General features: G+C 43.3%; 1 protein-coding gene across 4 annotated transcripts in view; it reads left to right on the top strand.

Moving 5' to 3' along the window:
• Positions 1–24,147, top strand: part of LOC126424843 (mediator of RNA polymerase II transcription subunit 1-like) — an 867,028-nt gene that overhangs the window by 720,737 nt on the left and 122,144 nt on the right. For 2 of the 4 annotated variants that reach the window (XM_050087651.1, XM_050087649.1), the window contains exon 2: positions 3,217–3,922. The exons of the other annotated variants lie outside the window; for them this stretch is intronic. In XM_050087651.1, the coding sequence (XP_049943608.1) occupies positions 3,748–3,922 (175 nt within the window). In that variant the 5' untranslated portion in view covers positions 3,217–3,747. The remainder of the gene's footprint in view (positions 1–3,216; positions 3,923–24,147) is intronic. 4 annotated transcript variants of the gene reach the window in all.

The raw sequence follows: 24,147 nt of genomic DNA on the forward strand, positions 1-24,147 counted from the left end.
ACCAGACGTTTTCAGTTGGTGAGAGATCTGGAGAATGTGCTGGCCATGGCAGCAGTCGAACATTTTCTGTGTCCAGAAAGGCCCGTATAGGACCTGCAACATGCGGTCGTCCATTATCCTGCTGAAATGTAGGGTTTCGCGGGGATCGAATGAAGGGTAGAGCCACGGGTCGTAACACATTTGAAATGTAACGTCCACTATTCCAAGTGCCGTGAGTTCGAACAAGAGGTGACCGAGACGTGTAACCAATTGCACCCCATACCATCACACCGGGTGATACGCCTGTATGGCGATGACGAATACACGCTTCCAATGTGCGTTCACCGCGATGTCGCCAAACACGGATGCGACCATCATGATGCTGTAAAGAGAACCTGGATTCATCCGAAAAAAATGAAGTTTAGCCATTCGTGCACCCAGGTTCGTCGTTGAGTACACCATCGCACGCGCTCCTGTTTGTGATGCAGCGCCAAGGGTAACCGCAGCCATGGTCTCCGAGCTGATAGTCCATGCTGCTGCAAACGTCGTCAAACTGTTCGTGCAGATGGTTGTTGTCTTGCAAACGCCCCCATCTGTTGACTCAGGGATCGAGAAGAGGCTGCACGATCCGTTACAGCCATGCGGATAAGATGCCTGTCATCTCGACTGCTAGTGATACGAGGCCGTTGGGATCCAGCACGGCGTTCCGTATTACCCTCCTGAACCCACCGATTCCATATTCTGCTAACAGTCATTGGATCTCGGCCAACGCTAGCAGAAATGTCGCGACACGACAAACCGCAATCGCGATAGGCTACAATCCGAACTTTATCAAAGGCGGAAACGTGATGGTACGCATTTCTCCTCCTTACACGAGGCATCACAACAACGTTTGACCAGGCAACGCCGGTCAACTGCTGTTTGTGTATGAGAAATCGGTTGGAAACTTCCCTCATGTGAGCACGTTGTAGGTGTCGCCACCGGCGCCAACCTTGTGTGAAAGCTCTGAAAAGCCAATCATTTGCATGTCAAACCATCTTCTTCCTGAGAGAGGTGGATGAAGACAATGGGAGTGGTAGCAAGAGTTAAAAATGTCGATGTTCAGTGCCAGACAGGCTCGTTAAAAGAGTGGGTGCAAAAGAGAGAGCTGATAGCGGTAATGGAAAATACAGGTGAGTGGAGATCATACATAGACTTGAGGTGTCTGGACCCTCCCAGAATGGCGAACTTTAACACTTAGGTACAGAGGCGGGGGCACTATAAACCTACATTTCTACACGTGGGTATAGGGGGAAAGTAAGTTGCACCCCCAGAACTTTTGATCTGGTTAAGAGCGACAGTTATAGTGGCAATGGGAAAATAGAGAAAAGAAGAAAGTATCCGGACACCTGGCTGAAGATGAAGTGGCGCCCTCATCGGTAATGCTGGAATGCAATATGGTGTTGGCCCACCCTTAGCTTTGATGACAGATTCCTCTCTCGCGCGCGTACGTTCAGTCATGTGCTGGAAGGTTTCTTGGGGAATGGCAGCCCATTCTACACGGAGTGCTGCACTCAAAAGAGGTATCGATGTCGGTCGGTGAGGCCAGGCACGAAGTCGGCATTCCATAACATCCTAAAGGTGTTCTGTAGGATTACGGTCAGGACTTTGTGCAGGCAAGTCCATTAGAGGGATGTTACTGTCGTGCAACCACTCCGCCACAGGCCGTCCATTATGTACAGGTGCTCGATAGTGTTGAAAGATGCAAACGCCATCCCCGAATTTCTCTTCAACTGTGGAAAGCAGGAAGATGCTTAAAACATTAATTTAGGCCTGTGCAACGCAAAACAACAAGGGGTGCAAGTCCCCTCCACGAAAAACACGACCACACCATAACACCACCGCCTCCGATTTTTACTGTTGGCACTACGCACGCTGGCAGATAACGTTCACCGGGCATTCGCCATACCCACACCCTGCCATCGGATCGCTACATTGTGTACCATGATTTGTCACACAAACGAGGCGTCGTTTGGCATTTACCGGCGCGAGGTGTGGCTTATGAGCAGCCTCTCGACCGTAAAATACGGGTTTTCTCACCTCCTGCCTAATTGTCATAGTACTTGGATTAGATCCTGATGACGTTTGGAATTCCTGTGTGTAGTGTGGATAGATGTCTGCCAATTACACATTACAACCCTCTTCAACTGTCGGCGGTATCTGGCAGTCAACAGATATAGTCGACCTGTACGCTCTTGGGTTGTACGTGTCCCTTCACGTTTCTACTTCACTATCACATCGGGAATAGTGGACCTAGGGATGTTTAGGAGTGTGGAAATCTCACGTACAGACGTACGACGCAAGTGACACCCAATCACCTGACCTCGTTCGAAGTCCGTGAGTTCCGCGGAGCGACCCATTCTGCTCTCTCACGATGTCTAATGACTACTGAGGTCGCTGATATGGAGTACCTGGCAGTAGTTGGCAGCAAAATGCACCTAATATGAAAAACGTATGTTTTTTGGGGGTGCCCGGATACTTTTCATCACATGTTGTAGATGGAGAGGGGCATTGAGAGAGAGATGCTGAGTATGAAGTCTTCACTCCAAACGGAGACTGGCTGAAAGGATTTGGAATGTTCTAAGTTAAACGAGCGCAAGTTCTCATGCCAAAATTTTTAGTGAGGACTTTTCTGTTAAGAGTCTTTTAGAGAACATATTCGTCTTTTTTGTTCGCCGACAGGAGTGTTTTATCGTGTGTGTGTGTGTGTGTGTGTGTGTGTGTGTGTGTGTGTGTGTGTGTGTGTGTGTGTGTGTGTGACAATACTACAAGGTATGTCCATCCGAGAGTTTATTAGAGCATGGTGTGAAAATCTGGAATGTATAGATCAACAAAGTATCAAAATTTCTCGTAACAGCATTAATCAACCTCTCGTCTTTATAATTTTGCAGTGGTATAGATATAAGTGGATCACATTTGTAATAACAAAGAAACATCATTGCGTCACCTTTGAACTCAATATAGAACGGCATTACTAATCATCTTGACGTATACTGGAAATTAAGTTATGTCTGTCTTCCTATATGTTTGTGTGCGCGAGTGAGTGCATGTTACGTAATTTGTAATCATAAGAGTTCTAGGGTTTAGTACATTGTGTACTAAAGAATAGAGTGAATTGCGTTACAATGTTTTTATCTGCTACGCGTGTCCCACAATACGATGAGGCTTAAATTATTTCGCACGCTTTTATTATTTTAGGCACAGTTAGGACTACAGAAGATCTGGCTGACCTTCGCTGTACACAAGCAAAAGTCACATCTAGCTGACTACCATACTGTCCATCGAATTACGTCTTTCAGCGAAAAACATCCACATGACACAGTTATTGGCTCTCTACAGATCAAAAGAAGCAATGTGCAAATATGGAATATCGATTTCGTGACCATGAAGGACCGCACAGTTATTATTGGTGATAATTGCTACAGTGCACCAAGGCACTACCAAGTGTAGCGACGTGAGTGGGAACATATTCGCGAACGGAATGCCGAGAACGTGTGCGGACTGGAGCGTGTGATTCTTGCGTTGCGAAAACTTCCTCCTCCACCGCCAATTGTTCTGCAGTTTTCGCAACCGCCGGATGTTGCATTCGCCATCGTTCCAACCCTCCTGGAGGGAAGGACAGTGAATCTGGGGAAGAGAAATCGTGAGATTCGGCAGGGCTCGACAGCACGGCAGCCGTAGTTCCGGAGCGCGCCATGTGGCGGCGCCGCTAGCGCACCCCTCGCCCCTATGGCCCACGCAGCGACGGGAGCCACCAGTCTGTCTTCAACCGTCGCGGGAGGCGGAGCTACTACTGTGCGCCGGGTGAAACACGGAGACAGGCTCAGGAGGCACCACCAGCACCTCGCGCAGGCCTGCCAACCGCCGCCGCACCTCTACCACCTCACCATGGCGCCCAATGCAGGTGGGCACCATTCTCTTTATTCTGCAGCACTCCAGAGGACTCACCGTTTACCTCTGGTCCTTTCCTTGACGCTGCAAAACGCCTCATGTTCAGAGCGTCCGCACCAGAGTTCAATGTTTAATTTTTGACATAAACTATAACTCCTGTCGATATCTTTTTGTAGACACTTTATTCAGGTTTGCAGGTCTATAGCTTCATATAATGTCTGAGGTAATCTGAATCGTTACAATAACAAACAGAAACTTTATCTAATGTTTGTTTATTATTATTAGCCTTCAGCACAAAATTAAAACAGGTGTCTGCTGCATTTCAATATGGCCACCATCAGTGTTGCCACCACACTATTGGTCACAGAGGAACCTTAAGTATTGACCCCTTTCAATTTCCATCAGACTTATAGGATCTTAAGGTTAGTACCTAGATATCGATTTCCTAAGGCAATATGACAATTTTTATTTTAAATTGCCTGATTAGTGTATGTCCACATTACTGACACAGTTAATTACCTTATATCATAGGTGTGATATGTTTAGTTAAAATCAGTTACTGGTTCCATAGACCAAATTTAATATAAGCATTATTACTTGGAATGTATCAATAGACTGAAGAGAACGCACTTATATGCAACTCAAAAAAAAAAAAAAAAAAAAAAAATGTACACTCCTGGAAATTGAAATAAGAACACCGTGAATTCATTGTCCCAGGAAGGGGAAACTTTATTGACACATTCCTGGGGTCAGATACATCACATGATCACACTGACAGAACCACAGGCACATAGACACAGGCAACAGAGCATGCACAATGTCGGCACTAGTACAGTGTATATCCACCTTTCGCAGCAATGCAGGCTGCTATTCTCTCATGGAGACGATCGTAGAGATGCTGGATGTAGTCATGTGGAACGGCTTGCCATGCCATTTCCACCTGGCGCCTCAGTTGGACCAGCTTTCGTGCTGGACGTGCAGACCGCGTGAGACGACGCTTCATCCAGTCCCAAACATGCTCAATGGGGGACAGATCCGGAGATCTTGCTGGCCAGGGTAGTTGACTTACACCTTCTAGAGCACGTTGGGTGGCACGGGATACATGCGGACGTGCATTGTCCTGTTGGAACATCAAGTTCCCTTGCCGGTCTAGGAATAGTAGAACGATGGGTTCGACGACGGTTTGGATGTACCGTGCACTATTCAGTGTCCCCTCGACGATCACCAGTGGTGTACGGCCAGTGTAGGAGATCGCTCCCCACACCATGATGCCGGGTGTTGGCCCTGTGTGCCTCGATCGTATGCAGTCCTGATTGTGGCGCTCACCTGCACGGCGCCAAACACGCATACGACCATCATTGGCACCAAGGCAGAAGCGACTCTCATCGCTGAAGACGACACGTCTCCATTCGTCCCTCCATTCACGCCTGTCGCGACACCACTGGAGGCGGGCTGCACGATGTTATGGCGTGAGCGGAAGACGGCCTAACGGTGTGCGGGACCGTAGCCCAGCTTCATGGAGACGGTTGCGAATGGTCCTCGCCGATACCCCAGGAGCAACAGTGTCCCTAATTTGCTGGGAAGTGGCGTTGCAGTCCCCTACGGCACTGCGTAGGATCCTACGGTCTTGGCGTGCATCCGTGCGTCGCTGCGGTCCGGTCCCAGGTCGACGGGCACGTGCACCTTCCGCCGACCATTGGCGACAACATCGATGTACTGTGGAGACCTCACGCCCCACGTGTTGAGCAATTCGGCGGTACGTCCATCCGGCCTCCCGCATGCCCACTATACGCCCTCGCTCAAAGTCCGTCAACTGCACATACGGTTCACGTCCACGCTGTCGCGGCATGCTACCAGTGTTAAAGACTGTGATGGAGCTCCGTATGCCACGGCAAACTGGCTGACACTGACGGCGGCGGTGCACAAATGCTGCGCAGCTAGCGCCATTCGGCGGCCAACACCGCGGTTCCTGGTGTGTCCGCTGTGCCGTGCGTGTGATCATTGCTTGTACAGCCCTCTCGCAGTGTCCGGAGCAAGTATGGTGGGTCTGACACACCGGTGTCAATGTGTTCTTTTTTCCATTTCCAGGAGTGTAATTCGGCTACTTGCTGACAATTGACAGTTTTTTTTACTGACATTATTTCTCCCCAAGAATTCAGTGTGGTGTAAGAGAAATTATCAAGAAGAAATATGTTTGATCTACATTTAATAATACTTCTGTTACCTCTCAGACTTTTTATTTCCATGGGTATGTTGTCAAAGAGTTTTTCGTGGCTGCATATTTCACCCAGTTTCTCTGCTATAGTTTAGATCAAATAAAGGGTAATGATTATAATTTTCCCTTACTCTGTTACTCTCAAACTTAAAGGAACTGTTGATAAAAAATTTCGTAAGTTAATAAATGCACTGCGAGATTGTGATTATTATTCCCAGCTGCTTAAAGTGATACCTGCAAGATATTCATGTGTGAACTTAAAACATAATTCTAGTTATTTTCTTCAGCACAATGAATACTTTTTGCTTAACTGAGAAGTTGCCCCAGAATATTATCCTATAAGACAGCAATGAATGAAAATACGCAAATTACATTAACTTATTGACTTTTATATTTCCAAAGTTGACAGTTGTTATTATTATTATGGTACAGTAGCTGAATCTAAACTGTTTATCGTGTCTACTACAGGATTTTCCATCGGTAAAAACATCTTAGAACTTATAATTATCTACCCTGTTTGTTGTTATTTGTTGGTATAATACGTTAATATGAAGTGGGATATTTTTGACAGTAGAAAATTGGATAATATTCAATTTTTCAAAGTTTAAAGCTGGCCCATTTGGGCAAAACCATTCAGTAACTTTCACTAAAACATCATTTACTATTTTCTCTGCTGATGTTTCTTTGCTAGACTTCACAACAATGCATGTATCATCTGCACACAGGACTAATTCTGCCTCCTGGATCAAAGAAAATGGCACATCATTAACATCAAGCAAGAACAAAAGTGGGCAAGTGGTCGAACCCTGTGGGACTCATGCTGTAATTTCTCCCCATGCAGATGATGTGGCGTCCCTCTTTGTATTACTTGGTAACTTTCTGTGTACAGTTTCTTAAATAAGAACTAACTTAGGGATTTGTTGAACAACCGTATTTATTCCATTAAACATAACGTCTCTAAAGAATATTGTGACTGACACAATTAAATGCCACTAATAAGTCACAGATGCTCCCAATTGGTGATATTTTGTCAGCTAAAGATTTTATTATGTACAAACAGCTGACTCAATAGAAAGACCCTTCTGAAATCCATTCGGTGCTTGGCTAAGTATTCCATCACTATGAGTACACAGGTGTGTGACAACCCTAGACTACATCACCTTCTAAAAATTTTAGAAAATCGTGTGAGGAGTGACACTGGGCAGCAGTTGTTAATATCTGCAGAGTCACCCCTTCTCATATAGCGGCCTGACAATGGCATATTGCAATCTTCATGAGAAAACATTCTGAGCTAATGACGCATTATATAAGTGACAAAGAACATTACATATTACTGGAATACAACTACTTAATATCTTATTGGACATATTATTCACCCCTAATGAATTTTTATTTTTTCAGTCAGTCCCTTGTTTCAGATGGGGATGTGAAATTAATTTTTAATTCACTATATGTCCTCTGTACTGCTTCTTTAGTGTACTGTTTTGCTTTCTCTCCTGGACTATTTGCCAATTTTCACATCTATTTTTAAACAGTAATTATTAAAAATACCTGGTACACATGTACTGTCTTTTACAATGTTACCATTCCTTTTACAGGAATAGTGTTACCATCTACAGATTCTTTACCCATCTCTGTTTTAAAAATTTTCGTATTGGTTTTAATTTGTTATATGACCTATCAGATTCAGACATGGTTTACATACTCCTGGATTTACTGTACATTTTTTCTTGATAGTTTATAGTGCTGTTTACAATAATAAATTATTTCTGAATCATGACTAATTCTGGATATTTTGCGCAAATCCTATTTTGGTTGTGAAGAGATTCTGATGCTTGTATGTCCGCAGCTCGTAGTCTAGTGATTAGCGTTGCTGCTTCTGGACCATGAGGTCCCATAATCGATTCCCGGCCAGATTGGGGATTTTCTCTGCCCAAGGACTGGGTGTTTGGGTTGTCCTCATCATTTCATCATCATCATCACCATCTTTCGTTACAGTGGCTAGAATGGATTGTGTAAAAGTAAGACTGTGCACAAATTGGGACTTTGTACAGGTGCTGATGACCATACAATTGAGTGACGTACAAACCAAATATCAAAAAACTGATGCTTGTAGTGTTTCCAGGTTTCTTTAATGTCATGACATTATTGCATATAATTATATTTTTATTAAAACCACTTCCAAAAATGACTCATAAAGAAATATGCTTAACCTAGAGTTAGCATTACATTCATTGTAACTTCACATAGTCGACGTTTTTTAAGGTTTCTTTAGAATCTTCAGTAGTTTTGTCATTAATTTGCCTGGCTGTTTTCTTTGAGTGATTCCGAACTGTACCTGGAGCTAAGTCATGTAATATGACAAACTGTGCATAGTGGTCTGACAATATGTTTACCACAGGGTAGGCACGTGTGTCTCTAACGTCAGCTTGTTGAATCGATCCATTATCTATAAGGGTATTACTATCTTTAGCAACTTCGGTAGGGGTGTTTATGACTGGTACTGAATTAAAAGTGTCTAAAATCACCTCTAGATCGCTTTTTCTGTCAGAGTCCTCCAGCAAAATTACCTTAAAATCACCACATATTAATAATCCTGGTGTCTGACAGAAAGCACAATAATTCATCCAAGTTTTTCATGAAAAAACACGCTTCTGTATCTCGATTTACCTATATGTACATTATCGTATTTACATCCTTTTTTATGAATGTGAGTTCTCGTCCTTTATCCATATTGGCCCTGCGTGAATGTACAGCTGACTTACAAGCACTTATACTAAGATTTTCTATACTACCTTCTAAGACCCTGCAAAAAAATTAATAACCCATTTAGTTCATTTTTTAGCCCCGTGATGTTCTGATGAAGCACATTGATTACATCCCCCCTCTATTAATACAAGATGAACTGGGAATCTCTAGCAGTTTTGCTTTACTGCTCTCTGTCTAAATTCTGTATTTCCCTTAATGTTGGCATTTCACCTGATCCCAATAACCTTTGTGTGTGGCCCCCCTTATGTTTTCTGCTAATGTATCTGCTAACTTGTCCTACTTGTCCCCAACCCTCCTATTCAGATGTAGGCCATGAGAAGTATATCTCCACCTCCCTACGGCAGCTGCTGGATCAGCAACAATATGAGATTTTGTATCCAGCTGAACGGGCCCTCTCAGCTCCATGTTTACTCGCTCTGCAGTAAAGCTGGTCATGGCGCCACAGAACCTCCACAGGCCGTTAACTGTGTGCTCAGTAGGTACACCCGTTTTGTCCAGGTCATCCCCAAGATTGCATTTTTCGTTTTTAGCCATAATGTTTCCAGCTCCCCTACATTCAATCATGATCTTATTTGTTAAAATCCTTACACATTTGTCGCGAGTTTTCTGTTACCTAGCTAAGGCTAGCACTTGCTCTCATAAAATTTGTGACCTGATGCAATGCACTTAATTTTTTCTGTAACTGCTGAGGGACTGCTACCCAGCAACAAAACTCTTATTTTCCTTTTCTATTTAAAATCCAACTTATCATTAAGTTTCTTAGCATTGTTCGGGCGCATTCTGCCTTTCTTTACATCTGTATGGGTTCTTCCTTCTTAAATACTGGTAGGTAGCGAAACATATTGCTCAACTAAATTTAGAATTTGCTAGCAGAATTTTCTTGTGTTCGCCCTTTTCTTGCTACTTTTCCCGACATCCTCTTTCTCGTCCCCCCTTTCAGCTGTTGCAATGCAATTTTTCGCGATTTCTAACTCCTCCTGAGGGGTACAAATCTTTGAATCCTGTTCCTGGATTTTCGGTCGTTCTGTTCAGTTTCACGGAACAGCCCCCTCGACCACCCCATTCTCTTCTCCAGCAAAATCACCCAAATAACACCATAACCCACAATTTTCCCAAGGCACTTCCTGTTTAACTAATCTACAGCAACATCCACACTTATCACAAATGGCTCGTTGATTCTAATGTGAGATAAAACTAAACAAATGGAAAAGAAATTTATGTTGCTCTTTCCGTACAACTCGCATGCGAAAACCTAGGCCTAAAGTTATGTCTGTGGGTGCAATAAGAAAAATATACTTATTTCCCAAAACACTAACGTAATGACACTTATATTTACAACAATAAGAAAGTTGGAAACGAGCTTCTGGTCTCTTATTTATGTATTATTTACGGCAGCAGAATTTGCAACGGTCTCACAGGTACAGTTTGCTAATGTGAAAACACATTCACTGGTAGGAGAATGATTAGCATAGGAGGATTTTAATTGTGAAATTGCAAATTCCAATCTTGCTAGAAGCATATTATTTCGACCTTTATATAAACACCGTATGTGTTAGCAAATGGATATGTTACATGACAAATACTGAATGATAATTTTTAATAAAAATAACATATTTTTGTTTTAATTTGTATTCATATGAATACTATGAGCATTCACAATAAATTAAAATTTGGTAAAAAAATCCGAACCATGAAATAAAAAATAAAACACTTTTTCAGGTGACTGAACAGATTGTTGACGTATATGATATATTTCGCTTGTCTGTAACAAATTTATGTTAGGATTAGTAATTAAAAATAAAAAAAATTATTTTTATTAAAAATCATGACTCAATGCTGTTAAATTTACATATCCATACCTTAATAATCTGGTATCCTCTAGCCCCACTTCTTTAAAGAATCGAATTATTGTTTTAAGGAAAGCTAGTTTTACACATCTCAATATTTATGAAGTCATATCTCGTGAACTACGTGTCGTCCAGTCATATAACTTTGCAGCTACTTACCGTAGTAGAAGTGTGCAAATGGAGATGGTAGTAATGAATTAATAAACTGAAACGTGGTATTGTATGCTGAACGTTTAGTGCATCAGTAGCTAACTTCTTTGCTTTCATTATTTTATGGGAAGTGTCAGACAGAAAAAGTGTTGAAAAGATTTGAAATTATATATGAAGTGGTCTCATTCTCAAACATTGGATGAATACAGTCTGGGTGATTTGCGTGTTGTGAGATACATTGCCACAAGACATACAGGCAGTTGCTGAATTTAATACCGGACTTTCGTATTAAACGTTAAGCATAAGATGTACAGTGGCTCTTAGTGAGTAGACTGTAACAGCGTTTTAATTTTTTTTCATTTATGTCAGCAAGTATATGAAGTATTGGAAAAACAAGTTTTTGTTGCCTTTGGAAGCTGTTAGATTGGCAGGTGGGATTGCGCACCATTTTAGCCAATTAATAATATAAATATAGAATTAAGAGTAAAAGAAAAGTGCTATTGCCGAGATTCAAACCAAAGACAATTACAAATTTATTATACTTTTTCTTTTTTATATCTTTCCACTTGACAACGTTTGCCTTCATTGGGAAAATACTAGTCCTTCGTTTTAAAACAAAAACAAAAAAATTCTCTTCTTGTTGGCTTCGTCGCCGTGTGTTAACAGAGTAAGCCCTCTGCTTGTTGACATGACACAGTTTAAATCGGGAAAAAATCATCCGCTGTGTAGAACAGCGTTTAAAAACTACATAAGTTTATTTTCCATATAACTTAAAGACATTATCAGCTACCAATGAATAGAAGCTAGAAATGTATGGTACATGAAACAGCGCTCGCGAAGAAAAATAGTGATTCTCAGAGGTGATATCTTCTAGGGTCTTTTTTAAAAAAAACTGCTTGACGAAGTCGTGTTTGCACTGGTCCACAAATCTTGTAAGTATGAAGAAATTTCTAACTGGACCATTCTGCAAGGTACCCTTGTCGGATATACACAGCGTCTCACAGCCAACCCCTGCAGCTCCCGCCAACAATGCCAGCAACTCGCTGCAAACCTTTAGCCGAGGCAGCCGTTACTCTGTTAAGGTGGTTTGCGACGTCAGCATTACCGTGCCGCTACAGGAAGTGGTAGTACTGGCTTGAGCTATGAGTCATCGATCCCCTTTAAAGTTCTCATTTAATGAAGTATCAAAACAATTTTATAATAAATTTCCATAGATTTAAAAATGGCGCTGTTTCTTAAATTTACAGCATTCAATAGTGTTAACAGACGGGTAGTCTCGGAATCAGGTGGTTATTCCAAGGCTTTACGATATACATAAAAATTTCCAAAACAGGTAACACCCCAAGGGTATCCACACAACACTAAAAAAACTGCAATAAGAAAATGCAAACCTACGTTTGTAGCATTTGTAGACTTAGAGAAACCTTTTGACAATGTTGACTGGAATACTCACTTTCAAATTCTGAAGGTGGCAGGGGTAAAATATGGGGAGCGAAAGGCTATTTACAATATGTACAGAAACCAGATGGCAGTTATAAGAGTCGAGGGGCATGAAAGGGAAGCAGTGATTGGGAAGGGAGTGAGACAGGGTTGTAGCCCACCCCCGATGTTATTCTATCTGTATATTGAGCAAGCAGTAAACGAAACAAAAGAAAAATTCGGAGTAGGTATTAAAGTCCATGGAGAAGAAATAAAAACGTTGAGGTTCGCCGATGACATTGTAATTCTGTCAGAGACAGCAAAGGACTTGGAAGAGCAGTTGAACGGAATGGACAGTGTCTTGAAAGGAGGATATAAGATGAACATCAACAAAAGCAAAACAAGGATAATGAAATGTAGTCGAATTAAGTCGGGTGATGCTGAGGGAATTAGATTAGGAAATGAGACACTTAAAGTAGTAAAGGAGTTTTGCTATTTGGGGAGCAAAATAACTGATGATGGTCGAAGTAGAGAGGATATAAAATGTAGACTGGCAATGGCAAGGAAAGCGTTTCTGAAGAAGAGAAATTTGTTAACATCGAGTATTAATTTAAGTGTCAGGAAGTCGTTTCTGAAAGTAGTTGTATGGAGTGTAGCCATGTTTGGAAGTGAAACATAGACGATAAATAGTTTGGACAAGAAGAGAATAGAAGCTTTCGAAATGTGGTGCTACGGAAGAATGCTGAAGATTAGATGGATACATCACGTAACCAATAAGGGGGTACTGAATAGAATTGGGGAGAAGAGAAATTTGTGGCAGAACTTGACTAGAAGAAGGGATCCGTTTGTAGGACATGTTCTGAGGCATCAAGGGACCACCAGTTTAGTACTGGAGGGCAGCGTGGTGGCTATAAATTGTAGGGGGAGACGAAGAGATGAATATACTAAGCAGATTCAGAAGGATGTAGGCTGCAGTAGGTACTTGGGGATTAAAAAGCTTGCACAGGATAAAGTAGCATTGAGAGCTGCATCAACGCAGTCTCTATACTGAAGACAACAACAACAGCATCCGTGGAAGATAGTCTGTGAGGACGCTGGATACTTGTGCACGTTCAGTGTTCCGTCTATGAAAAACGGGCCTATGAGCTGATGGTTCACTACCCCATGCCTAACGTTTACATCCATGGACGCTGACGTTCCGCCTGACGAAGCGAATAGGGATTATCAACAGACCAACTGTGCTGGCGTAAGCTGTCGTTAACACACCCGTCGGCAAAGATGGAGCGCGAAGATCGATAGTAGGCGCTGAATCCAATGGACCTATCACGAGAAAGGCCAGAGACACACCGACAACCAACAGCAAGTATTTAGGCCGCCACCGCTGACCGGAGCGCCGGACTGACTCATTCATCGAGTCTGGCGTCTGTCAGAACAATCGCAGGCTACAACAGTTCCAAGTGGCCAGATTAGTGACTATAGCGAGACTAAAGTTTGTAGTTGTAAGATTACCGATATTGTCTGCAAGAGCACTACTACTGATGAACTTGTACCACAACACATGAACTCTATTCAAGTATCCAATTCATGAAAATAAAGATCCATATTAATCCATGTGTGCATTTGTGTTGTGGAAAGAGGGAAAATGGAAATGAGCGTTTGGCGTCATTGGCCGGGAGGCTCCTTACGGGGCAGGTCCGGCCACCTTGGTGCCGGTCTTATTACATTCGACGCCACATTAGGCGACCTGTGCGCCGTATGAGGATGAAATGATGATGAAAACAACCCAAACACCCAGTCCCTGAGCGGAGATAATCTCCGACTCAGCCGGGAATCGAACCCGGGCCCGTAGGACGGCAATCCGTCACCCTGACCACTCAGCAATACTTTTTTCTTTTTTTTTTCGTTGCGTTTGGTCTAGGCGGACGTCACAAGACATCCGTTAAGGTTGATCGTTGATTCCGTTACTCAGTTTTTTATTACTAGCTATAGGGGCGGACGTGGAAAGAGGGTACCGGCCACACATAACAACGTCCTCTCCCTCGCTTCCTAGGTTGAAGACTCTACAGCGGCGACGAGGATACACCACCAACAGTACATGTTTCGCCAGTTTGCCTGACCTTGACTGATAAGTGTCATCAGAGATCATCAGTCCCCTAGAACTTAGAACTACTTAAACCTAACTAACCTAAGCACATCACACACATCCATGCCCGAGGCAGGATTCGAACCTACGACCGTAGCGGTCGCGCGGTTCCAGACTGAAGCGCCTAGAACCGCTCGGCCACTCTGGCCGGCGATAGGTTTGGAGTATGCTGCCTTAATGCCCATGCACAGAAGTTAACACGATTCCCGTAATCGTTTCTGTGCAGCTCCTGATGGAATGGTTGAAATGGCTCTGAGCACTATGGGACTTAACATCTGAGGTCATCAGTCGCCTAGAACTTAGAACTAATTAAACCTAACTAACCTAAGGACATCACACATATCCATGCCCGATGCAGGATTCGAACCTGCGACCGTAGCAGTCGCTCGGTTCCAGACTGTAACACCTAGAACCGCACGGCCACTCCGGCCGGCCTCTTGATGGAGAAAGACGTGATATGAATGCAACCTATGTCGATGGAGAATTCGTACGACACTTGCTTGACTCATGCCACTTCCTTGTGCGATTGCACAGGAGGTAACGTGCGGATCACCTGCAACTTCAGAAGAACATTAATTTTCCCTTCTTCTGTCGTCACTTGTTTCCTACTGTTACACTGTCTACGTGTTACACTACAACTTGCTGGCCGAAGTGGCCGTGCGGTTAAAGGCGCTGCAGTCTGGAACCGCAAGACCGCTACGGTCGCAGGTTCGAATCCTGCCTCGGGCATGGATGTTTGTGATGTCCTTAGGTTAGTTAGGTTTAAGTAGTTCTAAGTTCTAGGGGACTAATGACCTCAGCAGTTGAGTCCCATAGTGCTCAGAGCCATTTGAACCATTTGAACCAACACTACCACTTCCACGTAACTGATTGAAGAGGTTGATAAGTAACTGCCGAGATGGTTGACGTTTATTGGACATCTTGCCGCACACAACGTACAAGAACGAACTGCGCTCTTCCTACACTCTCCTTACGCCATGAGCATGTCGGCTTTTTGTGCATTGGTAAATTCCGTCGTCCACTCAGAACCTACAGCTTGGTCTATGCACACTGACTGAGCTGCAAGTCGCAATATCCTCAAGGAATACACAGGCTCACTGTAAACAAACGTAACAACATCGTACGTAGCCACTACGCAGGTTGAATGTCACAGACGAGTGTAGATGTGAAACTTTGCACAATACGATATCTCGTAGACGGCTCGCTCTACAAGCCTGCTACAGACACTGACATTCTGATTTATGCTACTTTTGGTTTATTAATGTCAATTCTGAAGGTGTCAGGGGTAAAATACAGGGAGCGAAAGGCTATTTACAAGTTGTACAGAAACCAGATGGCAGTTATAAGAGTCGAGGGGTATGAAAGGTAAGCAGTGGTTGGGAAGGGAGTGAGGCAGGGTTGTAGCCTCTCCCCGATGTTATTCAATCTGTATATTGAGCAAGCAATAAAGGAAATAAAAGAAAAGTTCGGAGAAGGTATTAAAATCCATGGAGAAGAAATAAAAACTTTGAGGTTCGCCGATGACATTGTAATTCTGTCAGAGGCAGCAAAGGACTTGGAAGAGCAGTTGAACGGAATGGACAGTGTCTTGAAGGGAGGGTATAAGATGAACATCAACAAAAGCAAAACGAGGATAATGGAATGTACTCGAATTTAGTCAGGTGATGCTGAGGGAAAGATTAGGAAATGAGACACTTAAAGTAGTAAATGAGTTTTGCTATTTGGGGAGCAAAATAACTGATGATGGTCGAAGTAGAGAGGATAGGAAAGCGTTTCTGAAGAAGAAAAATTTGTTAACATCGAGTATAGATTTAAGTGCCAGGAAGTCGTTTCTGAAAGTATTTGTATGGAGTATAGCCATTTATGGAAGTGAAACATGGACGATAAGTAGTTTGGACAAGAAGAGAATAGAAGCTTTCGAAAAGTGGTGCTAGAGAAGAATGCTGAAGATTAGATGGGTAGATCACATAACTAATGAGGAGTTGTGAATAGAATTGGGGAGAAGAGGAGCTTGTTGCACAACTTGACTAGAAGAAGGGATCGGTTGGCAGGACATGTTCTGAGACATCGAGGGATCACCAATTTAGTATTGGAGGGCAGCGTGGAGGGTAAAAATTGTAGAGGGAGACCAAGAGATGAATACACTAAGCAGATTCAGAAGGATGTAGGCTGCAGTAGGTACTGGGAGATGAAGAAGCTTGCACAGGATAGAGTAGCATGGAGAGCTGCATCAAACTAGTCTCAGGACCGAAGATCACAACAACAACAACAATGTCAATAGGCATTGTGCCATTTTCTTAAAAGTGTGTCTTTTCACTGAAATACACTTCCTAAGTGCTATTACAATCTGTTTATCGGCTAAAAATGCCAGTCCCTGATTGTCAATCGATTCTATGAAAACGGCACATCACTAGCACTGTCCATTTCCGCAATATTTGCGGTACAAGCTTCAGATGATTCGCCCTGTACTTACAACAGAACATATAAGTTCATACGACATGCGCAACAGCTTTTGTGGGCTGCCTGTGTCCCAGGAATCCTTAGATTAGCTTTTTTGTCGTATACCAGTGATTAAAAGTTTAAGTACCCATTGTAGTTTCAGAAAATATCATAAAAGTGAAGTCATGTGCGAAATATAACATGAAATCAGGAGAAGGGAAGGAGAAAATGAGCAACTCGAAACGGCATTACTTACAGCGAGAGGCGCCGAGATGCCTACGAGATGCGGTTGCAGTACTGTGCAATCTCGAGCGGCATTAAAATTTCTCTCTGCATAAATCTTCTGCTGCACGAACCGCAGATGCGAATGTCTCGGGTAGACGTCTCTTCGAGTTGCAGCAGGCAGGTGGACTGCTAGCGACTGCATTAATCTCCCTCCTACTTAACCCATTTGGTATACAAGCCGAGAACGTTGCCTTCAGCAATCGACCTGGATAGTCCGTCTCGTTGCGCAACTGTTCTGCGTGCGACTCGCCAAGGCGTAGAAACGAACCGTGAGTGGTCGTTTCTCAAATTGCAAGCAAAAATTCCTCGCAGCACCTGATAAAATCTAAGATAACAGAAAATGAGTACCGTAAACCGGGTATACATTAACAACCGTGATTACTCTGACCACTCGTATACCAAAAGTCTTACAGCTCTCTGTTGGCTCTCAATGAGTGTTTTAGTATATACTGTTTGGTGGTAAAGGCCAGCAATATACTGTATGCTAAATGGCGTCGTGTAGTGCCGATTTTCTTATGCAGCAGTTGGCGAACCTGTTGCGACACATAATTGTATACGAAAATGTATGTTAAAATTGGAGTGTGCAAAATCCAATATCATTTAACTGCGAAGTGGTCTGTGATTTCAACTGTTTCACATGTTACCCGATTAATCCTCAAAACAGAAGACTGATTAGTTTTTGTTCTCATGTATATATCTGCCATTATATTACTATTTCAGAGGTCATGTGCATGATTTCTCTGTTCAGGATTACTTTGACCACTAGACATTGTTACACCAGGATCACAGGTACATAATTTAGGAAACAGTTTCGATACAAATTAAGTGTGAAATTAAGGAATACATACATTAACCATCGGTATATAGACAAAGATTTATCTGCAATTGTCAATGTGCCTACAAATAAGAAAAACAAATGTCAGTCATATATTGCTCAAATTTCGAGCTACTGTGGTCCAGTTAGTGATTCAGGTACGACATATAATGTCAAGTATCCGCGGAAATAAGGAATGAAATTTGTTTCACCACATGATCCATATATTATTATCCCGATAAATGAAGAACAGATAACCTTAATTCTAACTGCAATGGACGTTTTGAAACGAGGCTGTAGGTCTAAGGTGGATGAAATTGAAGGCATTATTCTCAGCTAAATTTGAAGCTATGCATGTGGCAATTCATGTTTGTAGCTTTAATTACGTTTAACTTTTGATGAAGTATCACACTGACGCCGTTTTTCTTCTTTCATGAGGTTTAGTACAGCACTTAGATCGATGAATTCATTTCTGGGTGTCCAAAGTCTCATTGCGTTTTTTTTTTAATATTAATCACAAAAGGTACGGTAATTAACAGTTGTGGTGGAAGTATAGGCCGGTCAGTGTATCCCCAAATTCATACTAACTTTGACCACCTACATTTTTTTCCATTAATTTCTCTGCGTTTTAGAAAATGTTCTGTACTTATTAGTATATAATTCTTTCGTACAAGCCGCTATGTTCACTGACATAAATATCACAATGTTGAAAAAATAGTCATGATAATCACATTTGAATCTGAAAATCCGTAAAACTATGCTTGGTTTACCGTACACCATTTGTCGCACTTGAACGGCGGTTTATTCGTATCTTATAAGAAAGAAAGATTCGCAAGTGGAATAGAAGTGTAAGAGGAGAAAGATTCCGATGCTGGGGTTCACAAGTGGTCGCAAAGTTTTAATTATATCCTCGAAAACTTTAGGCTACGTGATAAATGTGTGGTTTGTTGACAGGTTCGCATCTGCAGTCTTGGTAGAGAGTGAAATCCCCGCGCCACACTACCGCAACACGCCGTTACGGAAGCCAAAGCAAAATTGTTTAGCCCACTGATAAATCTCTGCAAACCACTGTGAAGTGCATTGCAGAGGTACTTTCCACTGTACAAGTTATTAGGGCTTATTCCCGTTCCATTCACCTATGGAACTATGGAACGTGGGATGGATGATTACTTAAACGCCTCTGTGCGCATTGCAATTAACATCATCTTGTCTTCGCGATGTCTTCAAGAGCGATATGTAGAGGGTCGCATCATATTCTAGACGCATCACTTAAAGCCGTTTCTTGAAACTTTGTAAGTAGGCTTTCTGTGGATAGTGTACGTCTCTTTAGCCGTCTGCCAGTTCAGGTTTTTTGTCGTCTCCATGACGCTCTTCTGTGAGTCAAACAAAACCGTGACCATCCGTGCTGGTCTTCTCTGTATACGTCAAATATTCCCTGTTAGTCTTATTTTGTACGGGTCCCATACACTTGAGCAATATTCTAGGGTCGGTGGCACGAATGTTTTGTAAGCAATCCCCCTTCTAGATGGACTGCATTTTCTTACTATCGTGCAAAGGAGTCGAAGTCTACCACCTAATTTACCTTAGACTGAGCCTGTTTAATCCATTTCATTTTCCTAAAAATTGTTGTTGCCAAATGTTTGGACGAGTTGACCGATTCTAGTTGTGACTCTGATATTGCGCTCTTGGGATACTACAGTTTTTCGTTCTGTGAAGTGCACAATTTGGCATTTCCGAACGTACTTAGCAAGTTCATGAAGTGGAGTATCGTGTGGTAATTCGTTTCCGGCAGCAGCGGGAATGTTGAAGGCGCGTCAGCCCAGCCCAGACGGTTAAAGAAGTCATCTCGATTGGTCTGACACGCCTTCAACATTCCCACTGCTGTCGAAAACGAAATACAGTTTAGGCAACGTAAACCCGGGAATGTTTCACATGCCGAAAGACAGCCAACCCAATATACACCATCCGCACCCAGGGTGGAATGCGTAACATAAGGGGTGGTTCTTGTACAGACCGATGAAGAAATTGATTTTTTTACATAATTTGCATCATTGAAGTATATGGATTAAGACCGAAAAAGAAATTTTTGATTACGAAAGAATTTTAGAAGCTACAGCGTGTCGAGTGGATCCGTGCCCCGACAGAAATATAGTCAGCTGTAGGCACTCTTTGAGGTGGCAAAAGTCATGGGATAGTGATATGCACTTATGCAGATGGCGGTAGTATCGCTTACACAAGGTATAAAAGGGCAGTGCACTGGCGGAGCTGTCATTTGTACTCAGGTGATTCATGTGGAAAGGTTCCCGACGTGATTATGGCCGCACGACGAGAATTAACAGACTTCGAACGCTGAATGGTAGTTGGAGCTAGACACAAGGAACATTCCATTTGGGAAATCGTCAGGGAATTACACATTCCAAGATCAATAGTACCAAGAGTCTGCCGAGAATACCAAATTTCAGGCTTTACCTCTCACCACAGACAGTGCAGTGGCCGACGGCCTTCACTTAACGACCGAGAGCAGCGGCGTTTGCGCAAAGTTGTCAGTGCTAACAGACAAGCAACATTGCGTGAAATAACCGCAGAAGCCGGCCGGTGTGGCCAAGCGGTTAAAGGCGCTACAGTCTGGAACCGCGTGACCGCTACGGTCGCAGGTTCGAATCCTGCCTCGGGCATGGATATGTGTGATGTCCTTAGGTTAGTTAGGTTTAAGTAGTTCTAAGTTCTAGGGGACTGATGACCTAAGATGTTAAGTCCCATAGTGCTCAGAGCCATTTGAACCATTTAACCGCAGAAATCAATGTGAGACGTATCTGTGGCGTTAATGTGCTGTGGCAGCAGATGACCGACGTGAGTACCTTTCGCTAACTACATGTCACCGCCTGCGGCGCCTCTCCTGGGCTGGTGAAAACCGTGGTCTGGTCAGATGAGTCCCCATGTCAGTTGGTAAGAGCTGATGGTAGGGTTCGAGTGTGGCGCAGACCCCACAAAGCCATGGACTCAAGTGAAATGATAATTAAATCAAGACCCTAAGCTGTCGAGAGGCGTTGATATACCTCAACGTGGACAGTTGAAAATGTGTGCCCCGATCGGGACTCGAACGCGGGACCTCCTGCTTACATGGTAGACGCTCTATCTGTCTGAGCCACCGAGGGCACAGAGGATAGTATGACGGCAGGGATTTATCCCGTGCACGCTCCCCGTGAGACCCACATTCCCAACTTAATGTCCACACACTACATTCGTAGTGTCCCTGCCCATTGCACTCATTGCTCGCGGCAGACAATCTTACCGAGACCCGTAAGAGTTCGGGCAATGCTTGTGCATTCAGCACAGAAGAAGAAGGTCAGTGGCCGGTTAGCCTTAACTATATGAAGATGGTATCTGTTCTTTGAGCCATGTCCGAAAGATACCATCTTCATATGGACTGTGGTTGTCAGAAGGCACTGTGTGAGCTGGTGTTGGCTCCATAATGGTGCGGGCTGTGTTTACATGCAGTGGACTGGGTCCTCTGGTCCAACTGAAACGACCATTGACTGGAAACGGTTTATCGTGGACTTCATATTCCCAAACAACGATGAAATATTTATGGGTGACAATGGCCATATCACAGGGCCACAACTGTTCGCGACTGGTTTGAAGAACATTTTGGATAATTCGAACGAAAGATATGTCCACACAGATCGCCGGATGTGAATCCCGTCGAACATTTATGGGGCAAAATCGAGAGCTCAGTTCGTATACAAAGTCCTGCACCGGCAACACCTTCGCAGTAATGGACGGCTAGAGTGGCAGCATGGCTCAACATTTCTGCCGAGGACTTCTAAAAACTTGTTGAGTCCTGGTACGTCGAGATGCTGCATTAGGTCGAGACGCGATATTAGGAAATGAAAAATTGAAATGAGCGATTGGCGTCATTGGCCGGGCGGCCCCTTGCGGGGCGGGTCCGGCCGCCTTGGTGCAGGTCTTATTACATTCGACGCCACATTGGGCAACCTGCGCGCCGAATGGGGCTGAAATGATGATGAAGACAACACTCAGTTCCTGAGCGGAGGAAATCTCCGACCCAGCCGAGAATCGAACCCGGGCCCGTAGGACGGCAATTCGTCACGCTCAGCTATCGGGGCGGACGCGATATTAGGAGATACCCTGTGACAAAAGTCGCCTCAGTGTAGTTCAAGAAAAGATTCGACCAGCATACGAACTTCTGTACAATGAAGATTTGCTTAAAAATGCGACGGTGCCAACATGGAAAATGACAACGAGAGTTTCAAAGGGCGCATTTGGATACTGGTACCGATACGCTTTCATTGTGGTTCAGTAACTGTTTAAATAGCAGCATATACCATTGCAGGTTTATTCAACGATGTTTATTCGTCTATTCTGAAGGCCATGAACGTATTAGGAATCGTTGTAGGGACCAGCTATAAAATCTTCACGGAGTTCCATGTGTTCGGACGTAAAGAAGACTTAATAGTACACGTTGAAGGTGCCCGCCCGGTTGGCCGTGCGGTCTAACTAACGGCTTTCCGGGTGGGAAGGAGCGCCGGTCCCCGGCACGAATCCGCCCGGTGGATTTGTGTCGAGGTCCGGTGAGCCGGCCAGTCTGTGGATGGTTTTTAGGCGGTTTTCCATCTGCCTCGGCAAATGGGGGCTGGTTCCCCTTATTCTGCCTCAGCTACACTATGTCGGCGATTTCTGCGCAAACATAGGGGCTTCACTCGTCTGGTGTGAGACGTTCCTTGGGGGGTCCACCGGTGGCCGAACCGCACAATAACTCTGGGTTCGGTGTGGGGCGGCGGAGGGGTGAAGTGGACTGCGGTAGTCGTCGTGGGGTTGTGGACCACTGCGGCTGCGGCGGGGACGGAGCCTGGGTCCCCAGTTAACATAACATAACACGTTGAAGGTAATGAACAGTATGTACACTTAGCTTGAAGTATTGCTTGTGGATAAACAATGACAAAGTGATGAGGAGAATAATGACTTGCTTAACATAGAAATAGGGACAGACACAGTAGTGGAACAAGCGAAAGCATTCTTCTGTATAGCAAGCAAAATTACCGAGTGAAACGCACCAAGTGACCTTCAGGCGTTGCGTTGCTTTCTACAGCGTGTTCGTAGTCAGTTTTTTGTTCTGTTGCCTTTAAGTTTTTTAAGCTGAACTAAAACAGCAATTAAAGTTTCATATGTGATATAACTTTCAATAACGCTGTGCAGATCAGTTTCCGATATGAAAATGAGCTGTGTTACTCCTTGCATGGATTGTGTGTGAATGATGTCGTTTCAAAACAGTTTTGTTAAAACAGTATTCAGTCGATTTTTATCAGCTTCTAGCAGCTAATCATGGTGGCAGCAACTGAATTAAAATCTGTATTTTCATTAAATACTGAACGATAGTAACTGTTTTATAAAGCTTTTAAAATATAGTTTCTGCGAAGTGGGATACTATTTTCACTAAATTACCTACTTTAGCCTGAATTTTACATTGTTTTCATAAAGTGGAAAGTGCAGCCTAGTTTGAAAAATAGCTCTTATTAATATAAAGGAATAACTACAAGACATTGGTGTAAATAAGGGCAATTACGGTGGCAATTTATTAATTTTTTAATAGTAGCAATAGACAAAAGTCGTAGTGTTGTAAAAATGTGTACGGAGCAAGGAAGATAGCGGAAATAGGTTATCGCAAACGAGGAAAACTTTCTTCAATAAACGTTGTCTGCTGATATCAAGTATTGATATGGAAATAAGGAAGTAGTTTCTGAAAGTTTGGCATGTAGCAATAATTCGGCTTACGTAGTGTGAGATGTTACAGTTTCACTAGTTCAGATAGTGTCCTCTAGCAAATTTCAACGAGAGCACGGAAATTGTGTCATGAAGAATGTATTTACAACTCGGGCGTATAGAACTTCACGCACTCGCAAAGCACTGTAGATTTGTCTCTGTTTACCAGTGTAGGCAGCTTACCTCCTACTGTCTCATACGTTTATTGATTCTCTTTGCTGTAATTATCACATTTCTTTCTTTAGCCCATTGTCAATAACAATATTTAGGATAAATGACAGCATCGATCGTAAAGTATGGAGCAAGCAAGGAAGATAGCGTAAATAGACTATTGCAGGCGAAGAAAACTTTCTTCAATAAAAGGGCTCTGTTGATA

This window comes from Schistocerca serialis, chromosome 10 (genome assembly GCF_023864345.2).
Source record: "Schistocerca serialis cubense isolate TAMUIC-IGC-003099 chromosome 10, iqSchSeri2.2, whole genome shotgun sequence".
NCBI classification, from domain to species: Eukaryota; Metazoa; Arthropoda; class Insecta; order Orthoptera; family Acrididae; genus Schistocerca; species Schistocerca serialis.